Genomic DNA, 21,107 nt, shown 5'->3' with positions numbered 1-21,107 from the left:
GACAGCTGCTTGCAAAGAAGGAAAGAGAGCTGGGGAGGAAAGACCAAGAAACAACTTCAGGGAAGGGTGGTACTAAGTTTCAAAACCCCAAATTGAGTGAACCCCCACACTGCTGCAATTAGATATCTCATGGTTAATTCAAAGCACCATCTCGATATCCTAAGATAACCTATCTATATAATCTGGTATGGTATGAGAGAACTAAGGCTAACAGAGTGTCCCTGGTTATATTTAAGATAGATTGGCATGCTCTTCTGCACAGAATTACGTGATGCCTACCTGTATTCTTGAGGCATATGAGGTGCTTCTGCCCTCCCACCTTTTATATACTTTTTATATTTAAAAAAGAAATGTTCTCTTACATTTTAACTTGATAGAAATTTAGAAATTAAACAGCCGTTTGAAGAAGTCATAAAAATGATTTGCCTGGTGATTACATTCCTGAAGTTTATTAAAAAGCATATCACTTTTTATTTTAAGATAATGTTAAGCTTGATATATAGAATAATTCTTTCTAAAAACATTAGATAGCAGTGAGTATATTTGAGCTATAAATAATGTGAATTACAGTTAAGTGTTTATGTTAGAAATGGAAGGACTGGCTGCATGCATTGAAAGTGGAAAATTAAATCAAATAATTCCACTGCTGCTGCTTAAATTGAGCTTATTTTCTCATATTAAGCATGCTTTTACTTCTCCATATATGATTTGCAATTTAGTATAATGTTTTCCTGAGACTAACCTTTTATCAACACTTTCTGTTAATTGATTAAGGAAGCCTTTAGCTGTTGACAAGTGTATCAGCATTTGCAGCTTGCAGAAGGCTTGATAAATTCATTTTCCAGCTATGCCTATCTTTGTTTGCAGAAATATTCTTTGGTCAAGTATCTAAAAGAATTTGCAAAGTTTTCATTTCTTTGTATACACTTGTTTTGTGATTTCAATGCAATTTTATAAATAGTGATGTTCTGCCCATTTAGCTATACCGAGCTGTAAGAAAATGCAGTTAAAACGTAGACTGTTGTTAAAACAATGGTATCCCTGAACGGAATTTAATTACAGAAGCATTTTAGTCTCTATATGAAAAAAAATGGTGTGTTTCCATGCCAGTTTGCTTCTTAAAATGAATTTTCCCTATAAAAAATTTATATTAAATTACTTAAACTTTTCTGATAGTTACCTAATATACATTTCTGTCATAGTGGGCATTCCTTCCTTCAAGTTGTCCAATACTTATAATTTTCTGAAATTTAAAGCTTTTTTGAGTCTGCCATACCTGAGGCAGAGACCTGGAATGATCTCAAGCAGACTTTGAGGCGGAGGAGAGGTACAAAACCTCAGCAAAACCATGATGATGTAATTTCTAAGGACAGACAAGTAAAGTAGTTTGGACTGTCTTGATGTGGAACTGCAGAACAGTCTTGAAAAGGAGTTCTGCTGTTGCCATGCAAAAAAAGACAACTCTGCAAGTCTTACTTTATAGAAGATTGGTAGGTTTTGTTAGCGATGTTCCCCAAAGACTATGTATCTCTGAGCATGCACCATGTGGGGGCTGGAAACGTAGAAAACCGAAATTGTCCTATAGTGCAGTTCAGGACTACCATGAGGCAGTCCTGAAGGGCTACATACAAGAAAACTGTCTGTAAGCACCCTTTCCCTCAAGCACTGAGTTAGTAAGGGGGAGGCAGAATGGGTCTGGTAAAATTGCCAGGGAGATGAATAGTGTTGCCGAGCCTAAACACGAAAAAATCCCAAATCAGGTCTGAAAGAAGTCCTGATGTTGGTTTAAAAAAGCATAACTTAGCAAAGATATCCCTAAGGTTCTTATTTTTAAGACTTTTGAGTTTTATTTGCAGTGAATTTTCAGCCTTTCAGTGTACAACCATTAGGGATCAAAAATATCTTTTTCCTGAACATCGTGAAAATGGGAAAAAGCAGAAACTTCTCAAGCAGGTACCTAACCCAGCAGCTGGAGCTTTAAGAAAACCATCAATTATTTAGAGCATTGTGGTCTAAATGTCAGTAAACTTTTGAGAGGGTATTGAGGCAGGAAAGCAAGAAAAATCAGTTGAGTAGGAGTAGAGGCATACAAAAGGGGAGCAAGTACTGGCAAAAAGGGATGGGATAAGAATAGAAGTAGTGCAGAAACTGGGAGAAAGATTTCCAGGAAGACAGATGCTGACACTTGAAACTTGTTTGGTGTGGGGTTTTTTGCTACTTCTCCTCCAGGTTTTGCATAAGAAGCATGAAAGGGCTGAATGAAGCTTGGCTGGGCAACCTTTATTTCTAGTATTTCCTAGCTTTGTGTGACTGCTTGTTCAGGCTGGTTGCTCTGACTCTTACCGACATACTTTTCCACATGCCTGTTCAATTAAGATTATGTGCACAAAGGCAGTTCAGCATCTGAATCTGCACATTACAATCCACTATGTTCTGGGTAAACAGGAAGGCAACAAAATCCCACTGACCTGGGATAAATAAATTCAGGTAATTGTGCTGTGAAAGAAATGCGAAACAGTGTTTCATCGTCACCTGTGAACCAGGGCCTCTGGCTGGGGAGAGGAGCTCTGGCAGCCTGGGTGGGATGTGGTGGATGGGGTACGGTGGCAGGGTGCGTGCTTTCCCCACTCTGACAGACGAAGCCTGTTGAATGTTGTTGAAGTAACCAGCTGCCTGTCTGTCACTGTGGCCGTGATAACCGCCCTGTAGTGAAAGGAAACATGTCCTTGCACCTCTACCTTCTCCTGTTCAGCAAGTTGTGTCAGCTGATGGAGTAAATAGGCCAGCCGCCTAAGTAAAAGGAGTAGCGGAGATAGGGCCACATGTTGTGTGTGACTGCAGGAGACGGGCACGCGTGACAGACTGGTGGCAACAGCGAGCGCTGTTACGTGGAGACAGTCTAGAGACGCTAAAGACCATATGCAGAAAGCATTTTCCTCTTCTTGTTGGGGTGGAAGGCAGATAAATAATGCAGGGAGGTTGGAGGCTTTTAAAAATATGGTAAACTTCCAGCTGCCACAGTCAACAAGAAGCATTTAGAAGAATGATACAGTGATTGAACAACATATTCAGAGAGCCTAGAAAAACTACTTCAAGGTTTCCTTTCTTTAAAAATAAATAAAATAAAGCTAGAAATCAGGTGTTATCACCTGCCCTGATATCTGGGTTGACGCCTACAGGTACCAAAATTTCTCTCTGGAAACACCGCTTTTGCAGATACTGCAATCTCAGCGGTGTAGAGTGGTGTGTTTTTATTTAAGAAGATCCTTACACTTGTTAATCATGTTTTATCTGAGTCTTATTTGGAAATTATTGAGCAGTGGTTGGTTACTCTTGGAACCGGTTCTCGTAGAGGCTCATCTCTGCAGGCAAAATTTGGAACTTGAATAAAATAGGGTTGTGTGAAAAGATGGTGATCTCTACGACACTGTACTTTTGTGTTAATCCTTAGAACACTGGGATTGTAGAATGTGATGATGTCCCTAAACCCCTTGAATTGTTCCTCATTGTTTGTTGGTCTGCTATGCTTTCTGCCTCTCAGCCAGGCCTGAAACAAATATCCACTCTGCCTAAGGGTAATTCAGTGTTATAATAGCTGTGTTGCATTATTGCATTCTTTGGTCTAACCTTTTCATTCATTTACTTTTTTCCTAGACAGAGTTATTTGTGCATGCATTTAAGGATCAACTGGTCAGAAGTGCCCTTTTAGCACTATACACAGCCCGGCCTGGCTGTGTCCTCAAGAAACCAGCTGGGCCTAGAAACAGTGCAGAAGAAGGGGGTGATTTACAGCATGAGGATCTTCCTTCTCAGATTAAAAGACAGGACTCTATACCCCACCATTCTGAGTATGATGAGGAAGAGTGGGTAAGTAGTCAGAAACTCTTGATTGATATTCAATCCTAAACCCTACAAACCCGCATAAACAAATAAAAGCCCTAAGTGTCCTTGTCACATCTAACTGGAGGGGGGGACGAGGGAGGGAGTGCAAAACCACGAAATAATATTTTTCAGATGCATTGTATATTTTGAAACTAACTTGAAAGACTTTTCCTAAGTACAGTGTGCTTCTGTGTGACTGCTTGGTTGTGCATGTAACAGTGGGGATGATGATTATCTTCTTGCCTAGACAGGAAAATAGTCTTTCTTTGCTCTTACTTGAGTTCCTTTTGCTAGTTAGGCAGATTTAAGGAGACTGGAACAGCATATGCTATGCTCCCCCGCCCCCCGGCTGAATATAAATAGTTTAAATACACATGAATTAACCTGCAGCAAAACAGAGCTGTTTTCCCTTAGACTCTGTTCTTAGAGGATGTCTGAGATTGCATAAAAGAATGAAACATGGCTTTTAGGTTTTAACATTCTTAGCATATATTTCAAAGATTTGTATTATTTAGATGGCTGAGATTTTGTAAATTAATTATTTTGATGGATGAGTTCATAACAGAACTGCTTCTTTGTTACATACACCCTGAACTGAAACTATTTTTATTCAGTTCAGGCTCATACTTTCAGTTCATCACTGTATTCTCATATATGTAAAGGATGCCAGTATATTAATCTCTATTGTAAATAATTAATATCTTGTGTGAGCTGCACTACTTACACCTGAACTGTAATTTTTATTACTACCACAAATAAGGGAAGAATATATTTCTTCTAGAGAAAAGACAATTATCTCCAACCCCATGCATTAAGTAGTCATGAGATTTAAACAATAAATAAGTCAGTCAGTCTTTTATTTGTCTTCTGGTTTTAGAGCCTTGACTTCACTTCATGTTTTCTCAACAACCTGAGGGGCTAGAATGGTTCTTCTTTTCTTGAAATGAAAGCCAAAATGTTTGTTTCCAGCTGTTGAAACATTCAGAAAAATAAATGTCACAATAGGTTTGATAAAAGGGAGAAATTTTGCATTGGAAAAATGGCATTTTTGTCCAAGTTGTGGTTTAATTTAGTACTTCTGTCCCTGCAGAGAAGCTACCTTTACTGTATTTCATTATTGATTTTTTTTTTAAATTTATTCTGCCAGGTGCTTGGTCCTCATCTATTAAAACATATAAGCACATTAGTTTAAAGTGCATCTATTTTGTTTTTCTGCTGAATTAGTAAGATTATCTGCTTGATTAAAATTAAGTATATATTTAAGTATTTTCTGAGTTAAACTGAGCCAGTCACTGTCAAACTTAAGAGTATAAATCTTAGAGAAATTTTGTTTTTTTCTAAATTTGAAAGATTAGACTTCTGTTATTTTTCAGTTCCTTCTGTCAATGGAGATAATGAATAATGCAAGTTTTAATGATTAAATTGTCATTAGCATGATGAAAAGAGAGAGATTAAAATTTGAAAAAAATGCTTAATCTACTCTGAAAGCCAACTATAAAGGAAAGAACTTTGAGGTACATTGCTTTTTATGCACAGTACTATATCCTTCTTTGTTGCTTTTTTCTTTCCCCACTATTATCAAGCACTAGAGTTGCATTTTACAATTAGAATTTCAATTTTAGTTTTGCCTGAAATCTAAATCAGTGACATCCAGCAACTCTTTAAGCTGACCCTGTTCCATCAACTTCTAACAACTGCATTACCTTACGACCATCATGAAAGTGAATTCAAGGCAGTGTTTAAAAACTAGGTGAGATCCACCCCCTTCCCTGGCATCTAAATTTATCTTTAAGGAATAACTCCCAATTTCTTAACTGTGCAGGGTGCCCTTTCACTGAGTGACCAGTGTTTTCCAAAAAGCCGCCTTCTCAACAGCAATACTGTGTTGCACCTCTCTTCTTTGACGTCAAGTACAAATATTCATCCCAGAGTAACTGACAGTGGTATGGATTGAGCTATTTATATTGGTGCACTACACGTAGGCAGTAGTAAAGCATTACTGTTGAAGGAAAAATATTTAACTTCAGAGTCTTAGATTGCCTCTGAGTAGATATTCTCTTCTCTTGCCAGCTGCTTCTGCTATCCTAGAACCTCCCTGCAGGAGGGAACAAAGCATGTTGTCATGTATAATACAAGAAAAGGTGGGCACATTGCCACTTGGAGCTGTTTCTGCTCTACATTTCTGACTGACTACTTAGCGTGGTTGGAGCTACAAAGAACAGATAAAATGGCATTTCCAATAAGTTATGTACAAATACTGATATGGTACTCAGACACAGGTCTGAAATAATGAACTGTGCGTGATATATATTCCGTTCCAAAGCACTGTCACATCGCAAGAGGGTGTTAATCATGCACATTAGTGAAGATAATTGCTTTATCTATGCTCATATCTCAAAAGGGCCTTAAGGTAATGTATGGCTATCAGCCCACGTGAAGGAGACACAGTATCTTCAGAGCACTGGGGAATGCAGTTGCTGTGTCATACTTGGCACAAGTATAGCACGCAATGGTACTGGTATATACAGAAGGACAAGAGGTGACTGAGGAGCTCTGCAGTGAATTTAGAAAGCCTGAGAATCCTTTAAAAACAAAAAGGCAGCCTCTGGGACTCCACTGGCCAGCAGTGCTTAGGAGGAAGACATGCGGTCAGGTACAATGACAGAAAAATATTTTCTACTCCTGCTCTCTGAAATGAGGGAGTTGAATTGCCTTTTAATGATACTTTCAGAGTGGATGGAAATGAATTACATTTTTTTTTTTAATTGGGTGGATGAAAAAGAATTATTTTACAGGTTCATTTTTAAATGTCCTAAGAAAAGTGCCCAGCTTTCTGTGATGCCAAGGCCTAGCTTTTCGTGGAGATCATTATGAGTACGCATGCATGCCTGCCAATGCCACAGCAGAAGCAGCAAGAGAAGTGCAACTATGGCCATTTCTAACTAGCAACACCTAGCCACATGTGCTGGGACTCCTTGATGTCCTAAATGGCTTCTGAAATTTGGAAGAAGTAGATGTCAGTGTGTCATTGCCTTGTCCCAGTCTGACTTGTCCCAGCGGGGTCAAGCTCTGTTACACATTTCCACCTTCCCTGTCATTGCTTGACTTTCGAGCTTAAAGAAGCAGTAATGAGAGGGAGCCAGAGGCCTTGTTTCTCTTATTTCACACCACAGCAGTAAACTTACCATTCAATTAGCTCCACAGCAACTGGTAGGAAAACTGGTATTGGGGAGAAGCATCCTGCTTAGGAATCTAGGGTCTTAGTTCTTCAGTATATCAAGAAATAAGACTTAATTTCTTCTGATCCCTCACTTCACACAGAGGGCTTATAAGAATGCTTATTGGGTGTATTTTGTCCTTTAACCTGGCACATGCTGCAAAATGATCACTTGTGAGGTAGTTCTTATGCAAATTGAAAATAGACTGTTTAAGAAGGTGAAAGGTGGGTGGAAAATGTGCTAGGCTACAGGAAAATGTTATGGGAATAGTAAGGGATGACAAAGAATGTGAAATGGATGGATTTCTTCTCATGGAGCGTAATAGGGAGTCACTTGATTTTCATTGACTGGAAACTGCATTTTTACTCAAGAATTGTTCTTACCAAACTGCAGAATTTCAGCAGCCCTCTTGGAAAAATGTGGCCATTTTTGGTGCAGACGGAATAACGTTGCAATGAACAATAGATACATCTATTTTTTCTCTCTGCCTATAATGATAGCTTCTAATCCCAAGAACCTCCTGTGTGGAGAAAAAGAGCTGTGGGACAGGCCCTTGCTCCCTCTCACTTGCCCATAGGTAAAAAGCCAGATATGTGATAATAAGAGTGAGCTTCTTGTCAACAGATGTTTTTGAATTTTGCTTCTAAACCCTCGGGGAATGTTTATGTGAATATTGTATAGACATCATCTCAAAGCTGGGTTAATAGTTGGTTTGAAAAGAGGAAAGTATTCTTTCCTAAATGAAACAAGGGATCATATTTGTGTTGCTTGTGCAATAACTCCAGATGCTCCTTAAGAGTTTAACAATCTGTGTTGGGATTAAACTCCCCCAGCAGAGGGAGGAAAGGGAAATTACGTTGCTGCAGCCACGCTGAGAAACTTGAGTTCATATACCTCAGCAACTTCGGTGACTAGAAGGCTTGAAGTTCCCTGCTACTCTGTAGTAAAACTTGCAGCTATTTGGGGCCAAAATTTTTACTATTTGTAGTATTTCATTGCTCTTCATAGAATCCTTTTCCCAAAAATACTTGTGGGTGGCGGAAATCACTCATTTCACCCATATTCTAAATGTTTTTCAGGAACGCTTGAGGTACATGCAGGATGAAACTTTCGAAGGAATCTATACCTGTCCTGTGTTTTTGGCTTTAAATTGTTTCTACGTATGTGGCTATCGGAGAGTCAGTCATGTGTCTAATGGTTTGTTTCACACATAGAGGTGCAGATATTTCCACTTGTTGCACTGTACATGCAGTGCTTTAAAAAAATAATTTGGGGGTTAAATGCAGTTCTGCATGAGAGTGACCAGCTTCTTGCCTCTTGTAAATCAACAATACCTTTTTTATAGTATGGTTAAGGCATGGGTTTACCTAGGGAGAACATCAATCCATAGTTTTTACATCCACATATAACACTAGATACTCACTTGTCCTTAAGGCAGCCCTACAAGATCTTTCCAGGAATCAGGTTTGGGGAGCCGGAGGAGAGGATCTGTGTTGCTGTCCAGACTGAGCAAGTACACGCTGCTGTCTGCAGGCCCATGTCATGTCCTTCAGGGCAGGATGCCCACTTGTCACAGGGTGTGCCCTCAAGTGGAGGGAACAGGGAAAGATCGGATCCCTCTAGTCAGGATAGCGGCCTATAAGTAAAATAAATCTTACATTAAATGTTTGCCTTACTAGTAGTTCTAACTTTGCCTTCACCCAACTTCCAAGTGTTACCGCTTATATGGAACTGTGGTATTTCTCTGAGTTTTCAGTGTTCTTTAAGCCTCTCTCTTGTCTTTTGCAAATCCATTTTTACACCTCAAGGCCTGATGTATACATAATGCTTCTGGCTATTATATCATTAAGTAGAAAGAAGAGCAGTGATATTATTTTCCCATTTTTAACCCTCAAGCAAACTCTGGTTGCTCTGCATTAGTTTCAGAATGACTCAGCAATTAAAACATGTACATGGGGTTTTTTGGTGGGTTTGTTATGTTTTGGTTTTAGTCTGCTTGCTAGCCTTGTGTACAGCCTCACTTCTTGTATGGCTTGGTTTTTTCCTTTTTCTTATTCAGCCCCACAATAGTAGGTGCAAGAGCTTCGATTTCTGCAGCATCCAGCACCTGAAGGACCCTTCCTGTAGCTCTGTTCCATAACAGCTCTTTCCTTCACGCCACATTATCTTTTTTGTTCTCTGCTTGTGCAGAATTTCTTCTAGCACTCTATTACTTCTGTAATTCTCATATTTATCATAAACTCAGTTAAGTGTGATGGTTGCTGTTTGTGTGAGAGGTGAAGAACGAATCTGAAATTGTTACGTAATAAACATCTCATGACAGCAAGTTTCTGATTCTAGTCCTTTAATTTTACATTTGCTTTAACAGAGTAACTGATGTAATAAAATAGAGGGTATGTTAAATTATCAAAAAGAGGTTGTGAAGTACTGTGGCAAAACCGGCAGTTGTACACGAGATTTGATTTGGCAAGGCTTTGAATGTCTACGTTCTTACTGTATTATTTCAAATAGACAAACCACTTAGTTCCTTGTGATTGGACCTGAAATTTCACATGCATTTTCATGTAGAGTTTGAAGCACACATGTTTTCCAGTGTCTAAAAACCCAACCAGTTTTAGTTCAGTCGTTTACACTGCAAGAAAAAAACTCTGTGAAAAAAGCTTAAGTTGGTAGTAGGCTGAAAAATGGTAATATGCTGACACCTAATATGTCTAGTAATATTTCTAGCAATTTGCATGTCTCTGTCTCCTCTTTAAGATGTTAATAAGAAGTTAGTATTGTCTTTTTTTTTTTTTTTTTTTCCCCTTCTTCAGTAATGTGCAGTGATAATTATGCTCTTTTCAGGACAGGGTGTGGGCCAATGTGGGAAAGAGTTTAAACTGCGTCATTGCCATGGTGGACAGACTGCTTGAAAAAGACAGTGTCAGCAACATTAAAGAGGGTGAAAATGACCCTTCAGCAGCAGATTGCAATGTGTTGCATACAGGTGGTAAGCAACCTTGCTTTTTTTTTTTAATCATTGACTAGAGTAAATAAAAATAAAAATGGAAAAAGTCACAGAAAAATCATATACAGAAGAGTTAATATTATCTTTGATGAGAGTGCCGATAGCAAGGTTTTGCACAGTTGTAGCCTTGAATGATGGAAGGCTATTTATCAAATTAGAGCTCCACTGTGTGCTCAAACTGCTTGCCGTGCTCAATGTTTTGTGCTACAATGAAAACCTTTTGAAACCACAATGTTTTCCTTTGATGGCTGATGTAGTTTAATTTATTTTAAATTTTACTTGAATATACCATTTTGACAAAGAAAAAGAGAGGAGTGTGTCTTACTCCATAGGAAACTTGTAATGAAAGGTGAACATTGTTTCAGTGTCATTCTCCTGTAAATCCCTCCACTTTTCTGAAGTGATATACTAAGTTTTGTTTTCTGACTTGCTAAAATTCATTTTCCCCTGAATACAGTCGTCAAACTGTGTCAATACTGAAGGAGAAGTAGAGTGATTCCATGAGATGATGCGACGAAAACTGTCCACAGCAGGTCCTTGTCACCAAATCTTCTGATCTCCTATGGCTATATTCATTGTTGCTTTCGCTAAGCATAGATTATATCTGCTTCATAAGTCTGACAAGAGTTTCTGATGTGCAAGTGTGTTGCAACAAATGAAACAGCTCGTTAGTGATAGTGGTAGTAGTGCAAATATAAGTAAATCAGAACCAACCCTTGTGCCACTCTTCAGTTAAACAAACAAACAAACAAAAAACCCCCACAAAACAACAAAACCACCACAAACACTTTATTTGATGGAGCTTTGTATAATTATGGGGTTTTTTTTAATTGTGTATTTTATCCTATATTTTCCCTTACATGTTCTTACCTTCCCCCAGGTTTTAATGACATGATTTTATATCAAGGGTTTTAAAGTTATTAGAACTCATTTGTAATTTCTTACATAACAAGAATTAAAACTATTTTTTCAGCTGTATATCATTTGTTTAGTACTGGTGAGTTTCGTGCAACAGATTTTGGTTGTAGTATTGATTTTTAATGCAGCTGCAATGTCAGCATTTTTACCAGTATGAGAGATTTGTGCTGGCATCCTGGAATACTTGTTTTCAGTGCCAGATGTGTTGGACTTGTTTTTGTATGAGTAGTCCAGAGACCAGAGTATTTCTTATCTGTTTGCCTCTCTGAGTTTCTGTCTACCAGGCAAGTATATCCCTATAATGTTAGAGAGATAGATGGTATCATCTTTGTTCTCTAGTGAAGGCTTGCATGTGCAAAGTATCAACACAATTAGCTTTCTACATTTTTCAGACCTTTTTCGGATAAGAAGGTACAAATATGCAACAGTGAGGTAGGTGTACTTGTCAGCTTGAAAGAATCTTTAGAAAGCAAACCAAAGCATACTGATTTTGATTAAAAGATAAAATCGAATATTTGTTCTTGTGCCTAATGCCCGTCTCTTCCCCCTGGTGCTAACAAGCTTTTCTGCTATTGTTAGCAGAAATACAGTATGTCTATTAGAAATGTTTTGCAGGTAAAGTAGTAGTACGCTTTCACCCAAACTTCCCCCAAGTTACTGCAGTGCATTTGTGTGTGTGTACACAGACATGCATGTACTGGTTTTTATCTGTATTCCATAGTTATGGAACAAAACTTCACATTTCCCCCTCCCTCCCCAGTCTGAAAAAAGTAATGATTTAGGATAATTCTTTCTGGATGCTTTCTGACATGCTTAGCAACATGAATGTTTACAGATTTTCCTCCACTCTCTTCAACCCCCTGAACATGTCCTCTATTATTCTGTATAAGCCATGAAATGTATTTAACCAGTCCATTTGAGTCTTTCATGGTAGTTATAAAAAAGTGTGCTCTTAGCTTTGATTCAGGCTCACGCCCTACACAGGAAAATGAAATATTGGTTAGAGCTTTTAGCTCACAAAGCCAATAAAACTTAAAAGTTACTTTCTTTTAAGTAGTATAATAAGCAGTCATCAAATAGAATGAAAGGTACCTCTTGCTAAACAATAATGATAATTGTAGTGGTTAGAATATTATAGATGTGTTTCATTTAGCTGAGGAGTTGTCTTCTGGAGCTGACAGGCCAAGGACACAAAAAATATCAAGATGTTATGACACTGGAATGAATTCTTCTCTCTCCCTCATTTAGGGCCTTCCTTATTTCCCTTGAATAAGTACAAGTTCCCTTCTGTGAGAGCAGTCAGTCCTTCTGCTGAGTTGTGCTGAGTGTTCTGCAACACCCCATCACATGGAAACGGCAGGAGATTTGTGGGACAGATCGCATTGTTTTCACATCCTACTTTTTGAGGAAGACATCATTTCCTAATGATGTTTTCACGAGAGCATCATGCAGTGCCTTTGACAGCTTATAGGACTTTCAAGGTCATGTAGAAATGAGACCTTTTAAAATTGCTTTCTTTTATAGGACTAACTTAAAAGATGGAGCTTTCTGAAGAACCATCCAGGTGTGTGCCAGAGTTGGTTGCCTAATGGTTTTCAAAACCATTGCCTTTGGGGCCAGAATTTTTCATGCTTGACTTCTCTATGAGAGTATGGTTTTATATGTGGATTTTTTTTCTGCAACTCCCTCTCTGAAGTTTGACATGAAGCCCTGAGGATGCACCATGAAGCACCTACATAGAGGTTGAGATTCTAAGTATAGGCTTATAAATTCTGCCTTAATTCCGCTCCATTTTATATTTGAAGCCTGGTTGTATGGGTTCATAACTTTTTCCTAGATATAAAATCATACAGTGTTTACACCCATAGATACATTTCTAAACTTACAGAATTTTATGCTACATACAATTCACAAACATTGCATATGTGAAAAGCTTGCTGTATCTTGCAATTATATATTATGCCATAATTTGAGCATAACATGTTTCATTAACACTGCAAATGTATGGGCACAGATAGATCTCTGAATTTGGAACTGCTTCAGTGCTGGACTTGATCCTAAGAAAAGTTGTGCTGCTGTTTGTAAGAAAAATGGGGAATACCCAGGGTTTTGACCAAAACATTAAAAAGTATGCCTTAAAGTATGGGATGAAATGTTTGCTTATATTAGTGAACCTGACTGGCTTAATGCAATTTTTTTTCTAGCATATAACAATGAAGAAGATGTCAAAGAATGCATGCACGTTTTTTTTAGATGGTAGAAAATGTTACAACAATAGTTTGATGCAGTAGCATATTCCTATAACTATAGATGTTGTCATAACGTATATTCAGAGCTTTCCAAGATAGGTTTATATTTGCAGTTTCAGTGTTGACATTGTGTGATCTTATTCTTCATGCTTATATTTATTGTATGGAATCTTTGTAATCAGAAATCTCGGTGGCACTCTTTTCTCGTACTTACCTTTCAACATGAATTATACCCTCTTAAGCCTAACTTTTCATGCAGTCTGACCTTTGAGTGTATTCTTAAGACTGAATTTGAGTTATCAGTTACCAAGGTAACATGCTATGGTTTCATCAGTTGCAGGATTATGATTTCTCTGCAGGATAAATCAGGAAGAGTAGATGGATTTTAAAGGAGAGGGGGTATTTTATTCTTTTAACTCTAGGCTGGTTTGCCTTGGAGAACTACTTGACAACATTAAATTCTTTTTATTTCTGCCTTTTCATTTTCCATGGGAGACAGAATGTGAAAGCCTGTCCTGCAGCATTAGAGGTGCCAGTGAAACACAGTAGTTTGCTTTTATGCTTACACAGCCCCTGACAGATCTCCATGCTTAGCTGTGCTGCTAAAAGAAGCTGTTGTTTTCATCTGCTCCTTGTACCACACCATCAGAACTATCACCCAGGCATTCCTCTGCTGGCTCTGTGTGAGTACTCCCTAATTTGCTACATACAAAATCCACCACATTATTTCAAGAAAATTTAAGTTGGCAGTGTGATTGCACCTGGATTTTGCCTGAAGTGAATTACGGAACTGTAAACTATGCTGCTGGGCAGATGAATGGGCCAATGGTAACCTTCAGCGTAGGCAGCAAAGAGCACCTGGGGAATGGTGCCATATTTCCTAGCTGGAATGAAGGAAAACCTCTATTCATAGCCACGTTGCTACAGGCATATGTGGGTTAATTTTTCTCAAATAATCTGATACCTGATGGGGACTCCTTAAACCTTTCTGTCTTTCAGTGCCCTAGGGATGGGCACTGCATCCTTTCAGTGCATCCCTCCCAATGCAATACTGATAGAAATGTGAACTAAAACCATGTTCTGGTTTTGTTTGCATCTTCAGGAGAAGAGGTTTTACTGTAAGTTATCATTTAGTCGGGAAGATGAAAAATTCTCCCTTGGTCATTGTTCGCTTGAGTAGCAGATGTTTTTTATTTTGAGGAAACAAAAACAGTTCTGAAAACCTTTTTCTTCCCTTCCTTTTCCTCACATTCTTCTTTCCTGTTCTCTTAAGCTTATTTTTGCATCAGCTCTGTTTCTGCACATTTTTTTCTTTTTCCTCTCACTTTTGTATCATCCTTCTCTTTTTGGTAGGGTCCTTAACTGGGCTATATGTAGTGCAGCATATAAGACAACCCCTTCAGCAGTACTATAAGTAGTTCGGCTATTGATGGAAGCTTAAAAATGTGTAATGGAAAGGAAGACTATTTAACTAAATCAACAAACTATTTTTTAAACAAGACATCAGAATATTTAGTTGCACAACACTTCTAGAGCAAGGTTTATCCATTACTCCTATGTTTTGAGTATATTAGATTTCGTTAGCTTCATGTCTGTTATTGCGATTGCCTTCTTTTTCTGTTTCCATTGTGACTAAAGCTGCTGAGACACTTGTATATGTATGATTAGATGGTTTCCATTTTCACTCTTAATCCATGTGACAGTGTAGAAAATCTCAGATGGCTACAATGGAATAATAAATTCCCAAGAATTCAAAATTGTTTTCTGGACACCCAAACTGTGCTAAGTAGACTGCTATTATATTAACTGCAGAAATACCAGGAAGACTTATGCAGGGTTTTGGTGTTCCTGTGAGAAATGCTGCAGAGTTATGAGCACAAAACCTCATCCTTTGTCAAAGAGCCTAGCCCTCATACTAGAGTTAAACTGAGCTCCAAGAGCTGAGCAGCAAGATGAAGAAGTAGGAAGCTGACCTTTTTCTCGTGCACAGTTGAATACATGAACTCTACTAAGTCAGCTTTTAAACCTCCCTTTAAAAAAAATAAATCAGAAGAATGTTCCTATCCTAGCTGAGTAAATTCAGACTCTGTGGGTTAATTGTTTCATGCTGTTTGCGCTACCTGTTTTTGAGGGGTTTGCTGCTGTTTTGTGTTGGTTGGTTTGTTTTGCTTGCCCTTTTCCTTAAGACAGAGTTTGTCTAATGTTCATTTTTTGATATCAAGACAACTCATTTACATTGTTTAACCTTTATTATTTCAATTGTATCATGGATTATTTGTATGTTCAGGTAGTAAGGGAATAAGTGATTAGCTACAGTGAAAAGTTAAGTCGTGGGTAGCTGCTATTACGTTCATTACCACACGTCCGTAGGGCCCTCTGTTCCTTTAAGAGTATGACATTATGCATTCTTCTTGCTTTTAATTCCATGTTTAGTTTTTAACTTCAAACCATTTAAATTTTGAGGTGACTTGAAGCCATCAAAGATTTCCACTGATTTTTAGGTGGTGCAGACAGCGGTGACAGAATTGGCTTTTTCCTGTGTTACCAGGGCAAAAGGAGATAGGAGTGCTATTCCAAAGCCTTAGGGCTTTTCCTGTTTGATTACCAGCACATTTTAATAAGCACTTCAATGAGCCTGACTTTGAAAAGAGCAGGAGCTTGCTTTTCTGCCAAGCTTTATCAAATTTAACATGCAGTTTGACATATTGCAACTTGAATATTAGCATGTAGAAATGACTAGTTGGGTGCTAAGCAGGTCATTTGCCTGTGCAGACGTGTTGATTAAGAGAACATGGGACTGAAGGGCATTTTCCAGCAACCAAAGGGCAAATCCTGTCATAAACTCTACTTCCACAACTCTCTGTTAGCAATGGAAGTGGAGTATTTACTCAGTGCTTTGCTGCACAGTCTGTTGTTTTAATCTTACACTAACTGCATAGTAGTGATGCTACTTCTTTTAATTTCATCCTTCCATTTTCCATTTTAATGTGTTTGGCTTTTATGCCTTGTTTTAGTTTCCTTTCCAACAGCTGACGAGCACAATTTTTTTAATTGAGTTTCCTTGCTTAATCAGGAGGCTTTGACTCTTTTGTTTGGATGCTAAACATTCCAAACAGGACAGGCTACCCTTGTCATTTTAGCGACCTGACAGTCATCCTGTAGTCTCCTTGTTGCTTCTGTTCTTGTTCCTAATGTCTTTTCTGAGATGTTTGCTCAATCAGTTAATTCTTCAGTCTTTTTCAAAGGATTTTCCGCTGCGTTGAGGATGCAAATCTTGCAATTTTAACTTAAAAGAAATTTGACACCTGAAGTGTCAACGTGTGTAAATCCTTGAATGTGTTAAACACAAAAGCAATAATTTGTACTATTCCCTTCCCTAAGTGATTCTACAAAGCTATCATCGGTCTCTGTAGGAGCGGAGGCCCTGAGCCGCGGTTGGCCCCCCCGCATCTTCTCTACAGCAACAACTGATTCTGAGCTTACTGCCAGTTTTCTCATGAGGGAGGAGTTGTAGGGCATCTTGCACCTCTCTCCAAACTCTTTTAGATGTGTAACCATGCGTAGCTCGTAACCAAGCAGTATCCTCACATATCACCAATGTTGTGGCAAGTTAGATCAGGATAATCTAAACCTGAATTTAGAGCAGGATTTTAAAGCTCCCTTTAAAAATAATATCTCTCTATGAATTTTGTTAATCTTCTATATTTATCCCTTGCATACAAGACAATTTTATTTTCTACATTCTACTGAACTTACTTGTAAGCTTCAAAACACAATGCTTTTTTTTGTTTCATAAACTTCAGTTTCGCAGTGCTTTTCAGTTTCAAGGAGCAACTTAAAAGCTGCAGTATTTGCTATAAGTAAGTGCTTCTGATGGATATTTGGAGCTTTGTGCATTGTTAATGAATGACCCTGATTTATATTCTTGCTGGAGTATTTGCAACAGAACATCCTGCATAACAAGTGACATATAGCGATTTTAACAGACCAAAGATTGAGCAGCTATATAGATTTTTTTTTCTAGAGTTGTCTTTTCCGAGACCTCAGTCTGTGATACTCCTCTTATTTTGATCTTAACACACTAAACTTGCTTTAAAATAAAAGGATAAACATGAGAATATACTAGTCCATTCATAAATACTTTGTTTTCAAGAAACAATGCAATCCCTCTCCTAGATTTGCTAACTAGCTCCACCTTCTGGGGACTGAACATCCTTACTAATTGTGAACAAGAATTTTCAGTGTGAGCAAGGAGTAGATGATTGTTATTGATAACTTAATCACACGAGGGTATAGTCTTATCTTCTTTCCTTTTGGCAAGTACAATTCTATTTATATTCTATAATAAAATAATTTATCCTTCCTCAGTCATTAGGGTAAGGTTTCCTACAAACTTACAATTTTTTTTTTTTTCTACAAAGCAAAATACGTATGTAAGTAAAGCTCTGTATTCTTTGGGACATTAAATACTCAGTAGGATTTATTTTTAATGTATTTAGCATGAATGTCTTTTAATGAAAAAATGGCCTTCAGAGTTTCAAATCTTTGAATTCCTTCTTAATGCAACTATTACTGACAAAAATTACTTATGTTAATAAGTTAGTATTCCAAACATGTAGTCTCCCCCAAAAAATCCTTGTGAGAAAATGATCTTGAAGCTACTACAAGGTATGTGCAAAATAATTTGGAAAATCGTAATGGAAGGTAGTTATCAGTTGTTTACTGCCAACCTGGAAGGCTACATGAAGTACCATCCACTTACATTTGTTCTGGGTCCAGTATTACTCAATATTTTTATTACTGACTTGGCTTATGAAATATGGATGATGCTTATAAAATTTGAAGATGCTTAAAGCTGGGAGAGGTTTTAAGCACCATGGGAGCAGGATTAGAATGGATCTTGATGAAATGGAGCACTGAAATATTAGGAGGCCGTTCAATAAGGACAAGAACAAAGTTAAGTTTCTAAAGAAGCAGAAATACACAGTGCAGGTTGACTGGTTAAGTGGCAGCTGAGTAGAAACAGATCTAAGTGTTATGTGACTTGTGGCCAGTATGTGACCCCCTCTTCGATGAAAAAGCGTAAGTAAAGCTCTTTAGCCCTGTCCACAGAACCTGAAATTGTAATAGCAGGTTCGCAAAGTGTGGCTAGTTCTAGAAATTCAGCTCTTTCTCTCTTGCCCCTGCTGTCAGTGTACTTGCAAGATCCTTGGCTGTGTCTGTATCCAGCTTTGCTTTCCCATGAACGTGGAAGAGATGTCTGTTAGCTGTACCTTCAGGTCTACTTTAAAGTGGCCAGGTATGATCTTTTTCATTATTTGCTCAAGTCAGAAGCAGACAACAAGCTCTGTTCTTATCACACACAGCCCTGTTCGCTGGTTCAGTGTTCATTACATCTTTTGATCTTATTCTGCTGCAGTTGCTTTCCTTTGCATTTACTTATCGATTAATTTAATAAATTACTGTAATTTAAGACTTGAAAGGAGAGTTAAATTGTCTGGTCTGTCTAGTCTGACTTCCAGTATGTCACACCTTGTTGTCTACCTTATTTCTAAATTTGCCTGTGTCTCACAGCAGCCTCCAGCCTTTGGTTGTTCTTGTGCTTTTATTCCTTAGAATAAACATGCCCGTTAGTACTTGTTATTTTCTCCTCATGAAGAAGTTGCTGCTCAGCCTTTTTCATAGGCTTAAGGAGATTAAACTCTAAATCTTGGTAGCTCTCCTCTGCAAGCTCTCCATTTTTTCAGCAGTCTCTTTAAAATGTGTACGCCAGACCTTGGCACGTAGTGTGTCAGTACTCTCTTAGTCAATGGCATGCTTCTTTTTGCTGGAGCATGAAACTGGGGGATGGCTTATGTTCTGTTTTGTTCACAATGCCTCTAACTTCATAACTGCTGTTTTCCAGGGAATGGTTCTTCTGTCTGTATTACTCACGCTTAAATATGTATGACTGTGTTAAAACACACGTTGTCTGACCACAAAGACATTATTTGCAAAGGAACCCAAGTTGTTCTTTGTGACTGCTCTGTCCTTGTTCCTATTTCCTCTTTTCTGTGCCTAATTTTTTTGCTGTTTCTCCTGGCGTTCAAAGTTGTCACCAGTGTTCTTGGCTACAGTTTTATTCATTTACATATTTTTCTGGTGCATAGCCAAATTGACTTTGCAACAGGCAGCTATGTCTTCCTGTCTAAAGAATGTCTTCAGTACTAATGAGTCTTTCGTTGGCCTGACTCAGAATGTTACCTGAAACAATGTGCAGTTATCTTCCACCTAATTACAATTTAAATGGAACAGATTTTAATTATCATTGATTCTTAATTACACTAATCTACAGAAAATATGAGTCAGTGATGGAGTGTATTAAGTCAGTTACACTCCCTATTTTATATAGATTCTTCCGGAGTGTTGATTTCTCTTTCATTTTAAACTGTAACAATGAAACTGAGATGTAGATTCTGAAGGAGGGTGATTTTTTTTTTTTCTATTATTATTATTTGCTCAGCTTAAAGGGGTAGGCAAAACCATATGCAACTACAATGCAGGTCTGATTTTATTAAATCCTGAAAAATTCAGGAACAGCTTGGGTAATTGGGCAAGTCTGACTAAGCTGTTCTGATTTTCCTCCATTCCTAGTTATCAGTTTGTTTCATTTGTAGTGTATTAAGGAGTCCCATTGTTCAAGCATTTCACTAGCTTGTTTTTTTCTGATATTCCTACCATGTATTTTAACAGAGCAAAACATATTACAAAATAGTTCTAAATCTCTCTGCTCGAAGTAGCTAAAAAAATAATGAGTTCAATATCTCTAAATATTTAAAGAGAACACTACAGAGAAGCTAAAAAGGAATGTGACCTGAAGGTTAGTATTTTTCCAGCCTATACATTAAACAGATAATATCCTTCCAGATATCTGTTTGTTCTTCTCTCTTGCCTTCCAGCACCCACTTTTTCTTAAATATAAGATCTTCCCACTTTTTTTTTTTTTGATGGTACTTCACTTGTTTAGATAGGAATTTGTCAGTACTGGAAAGAACAGGAGATCTTCATCTCCACTGTATTCATCTTGTGCTTAATGAGTTTTCACATGTAACCCTATATGCTCTGTTTATGACACTTTAATGCAAGTTTTACAGAGCAGTTAGGTCTGTTAAAAAGTCATTGTTTCAGGATATAGTTGGATTCAGGCCAAGGATTTAGCCCCAGTCTCGGCAGTAAGCTGGAGTCCTACCTCTAAGCATATTCTCCGGTGATGTTTGCTGTACCACAATGATTAGGATAGAGCTGCTGGGTCATTTTATTGTGTAGGGTGATCTACACAGCCACTGCAGCCCTCTTCCCATTCTGAAAAGGATTTTCATTGCAAGTTTTCTGTCTTGGAACAGATGATCTGTCTTGTTCTAGGTGACTGGTATGAACAGCTTTACCCCCTGGTGATTACGCTGAAGGACTGCATGGGAGAAGTGGTGACCAGGGCGAAGCAATCAATGGCATTTGTTCTGCTCCAGGAACTTGCCTGTGGTTTGCCACAATGTTTGATGCTGACGCTAAGAAGAGACATCGTCTTTAGTCAAGCGGTAGGTTGTCTTGGGTCACTTATCTCCTACTGTTGCTATAATTAAGCATACTATTCATGCCAATGTTTGTGGTTTTCTTTTTTGTTGTTTTTTTTTCAATTTAGCACAATATTTTCATATATTTTCCATTACATCCCCTTAAATATTTTATAATGTGATAGAGAAATTAAGAGTAAATGGAAATTCATAGTAACTGTATCACTGAGTCAGAGAAGTATGTCTGCAATGGACTGGAAAAGGTTACCTCATCTCCCTTTTG

At 38.0% G+C, this 21,107-nt stretch overlaps 1 protein-coding gene across 9 annotated transcripts in view; it reads left to right on the top strand.

Moving 5' to 3' along the window:
- INPP4B (inositol polyphosphate-4-phosphatase type II B) overlaps window positions 1–21,107 on the top strand; it is a 342,885-nt gene that overhangs the window by 265,627 nt on the left and 56,151 nt on the right. For 8 of the 9 annotated variants that reach the window (XM_052816168.1, XM_052816131.1, XM_052816150.1 and 5 more), the window contains 3 exons: window positions 3,655–3,867; window positions 9,945–10,089; window positions 20,676–20,848. In XM_052816168.1, the coding sequence (XP_052672128.1) occupies window positions 3,655–3,867; window positions 9,945–10,089; window positions 20,676–20,848 (531 nt within the window). The remainder of the gene's footprint in view (window positions 1–3,654; window positions 3,868–9,944; window positions 10,090–20,675; window positions 20,849–21,107) is intronic. The other variant, XM_052816159.1, reaches the window with a different exon arrangement.

Source organism: Harpia harpyja, chromosome 2, assembly GCF_026419915.1.
Source record: "Harpia harpyja isolate bHarHar1 chromosome 2, bHarHar1 primary haplotype, whole genome shotgun sequence".
Classification (NCBI taxonomy): domain Eukaryota; kingdom Metazoa; phylum Chordata; class Aves; order Accipitriformes; family Accipitridae; genus Harpia; species Harpia harpyja.
Note: the sequence above shows the minus strand (reverse complement) of the source record. Positions and strands in the feature narration are given on the sequence as shown.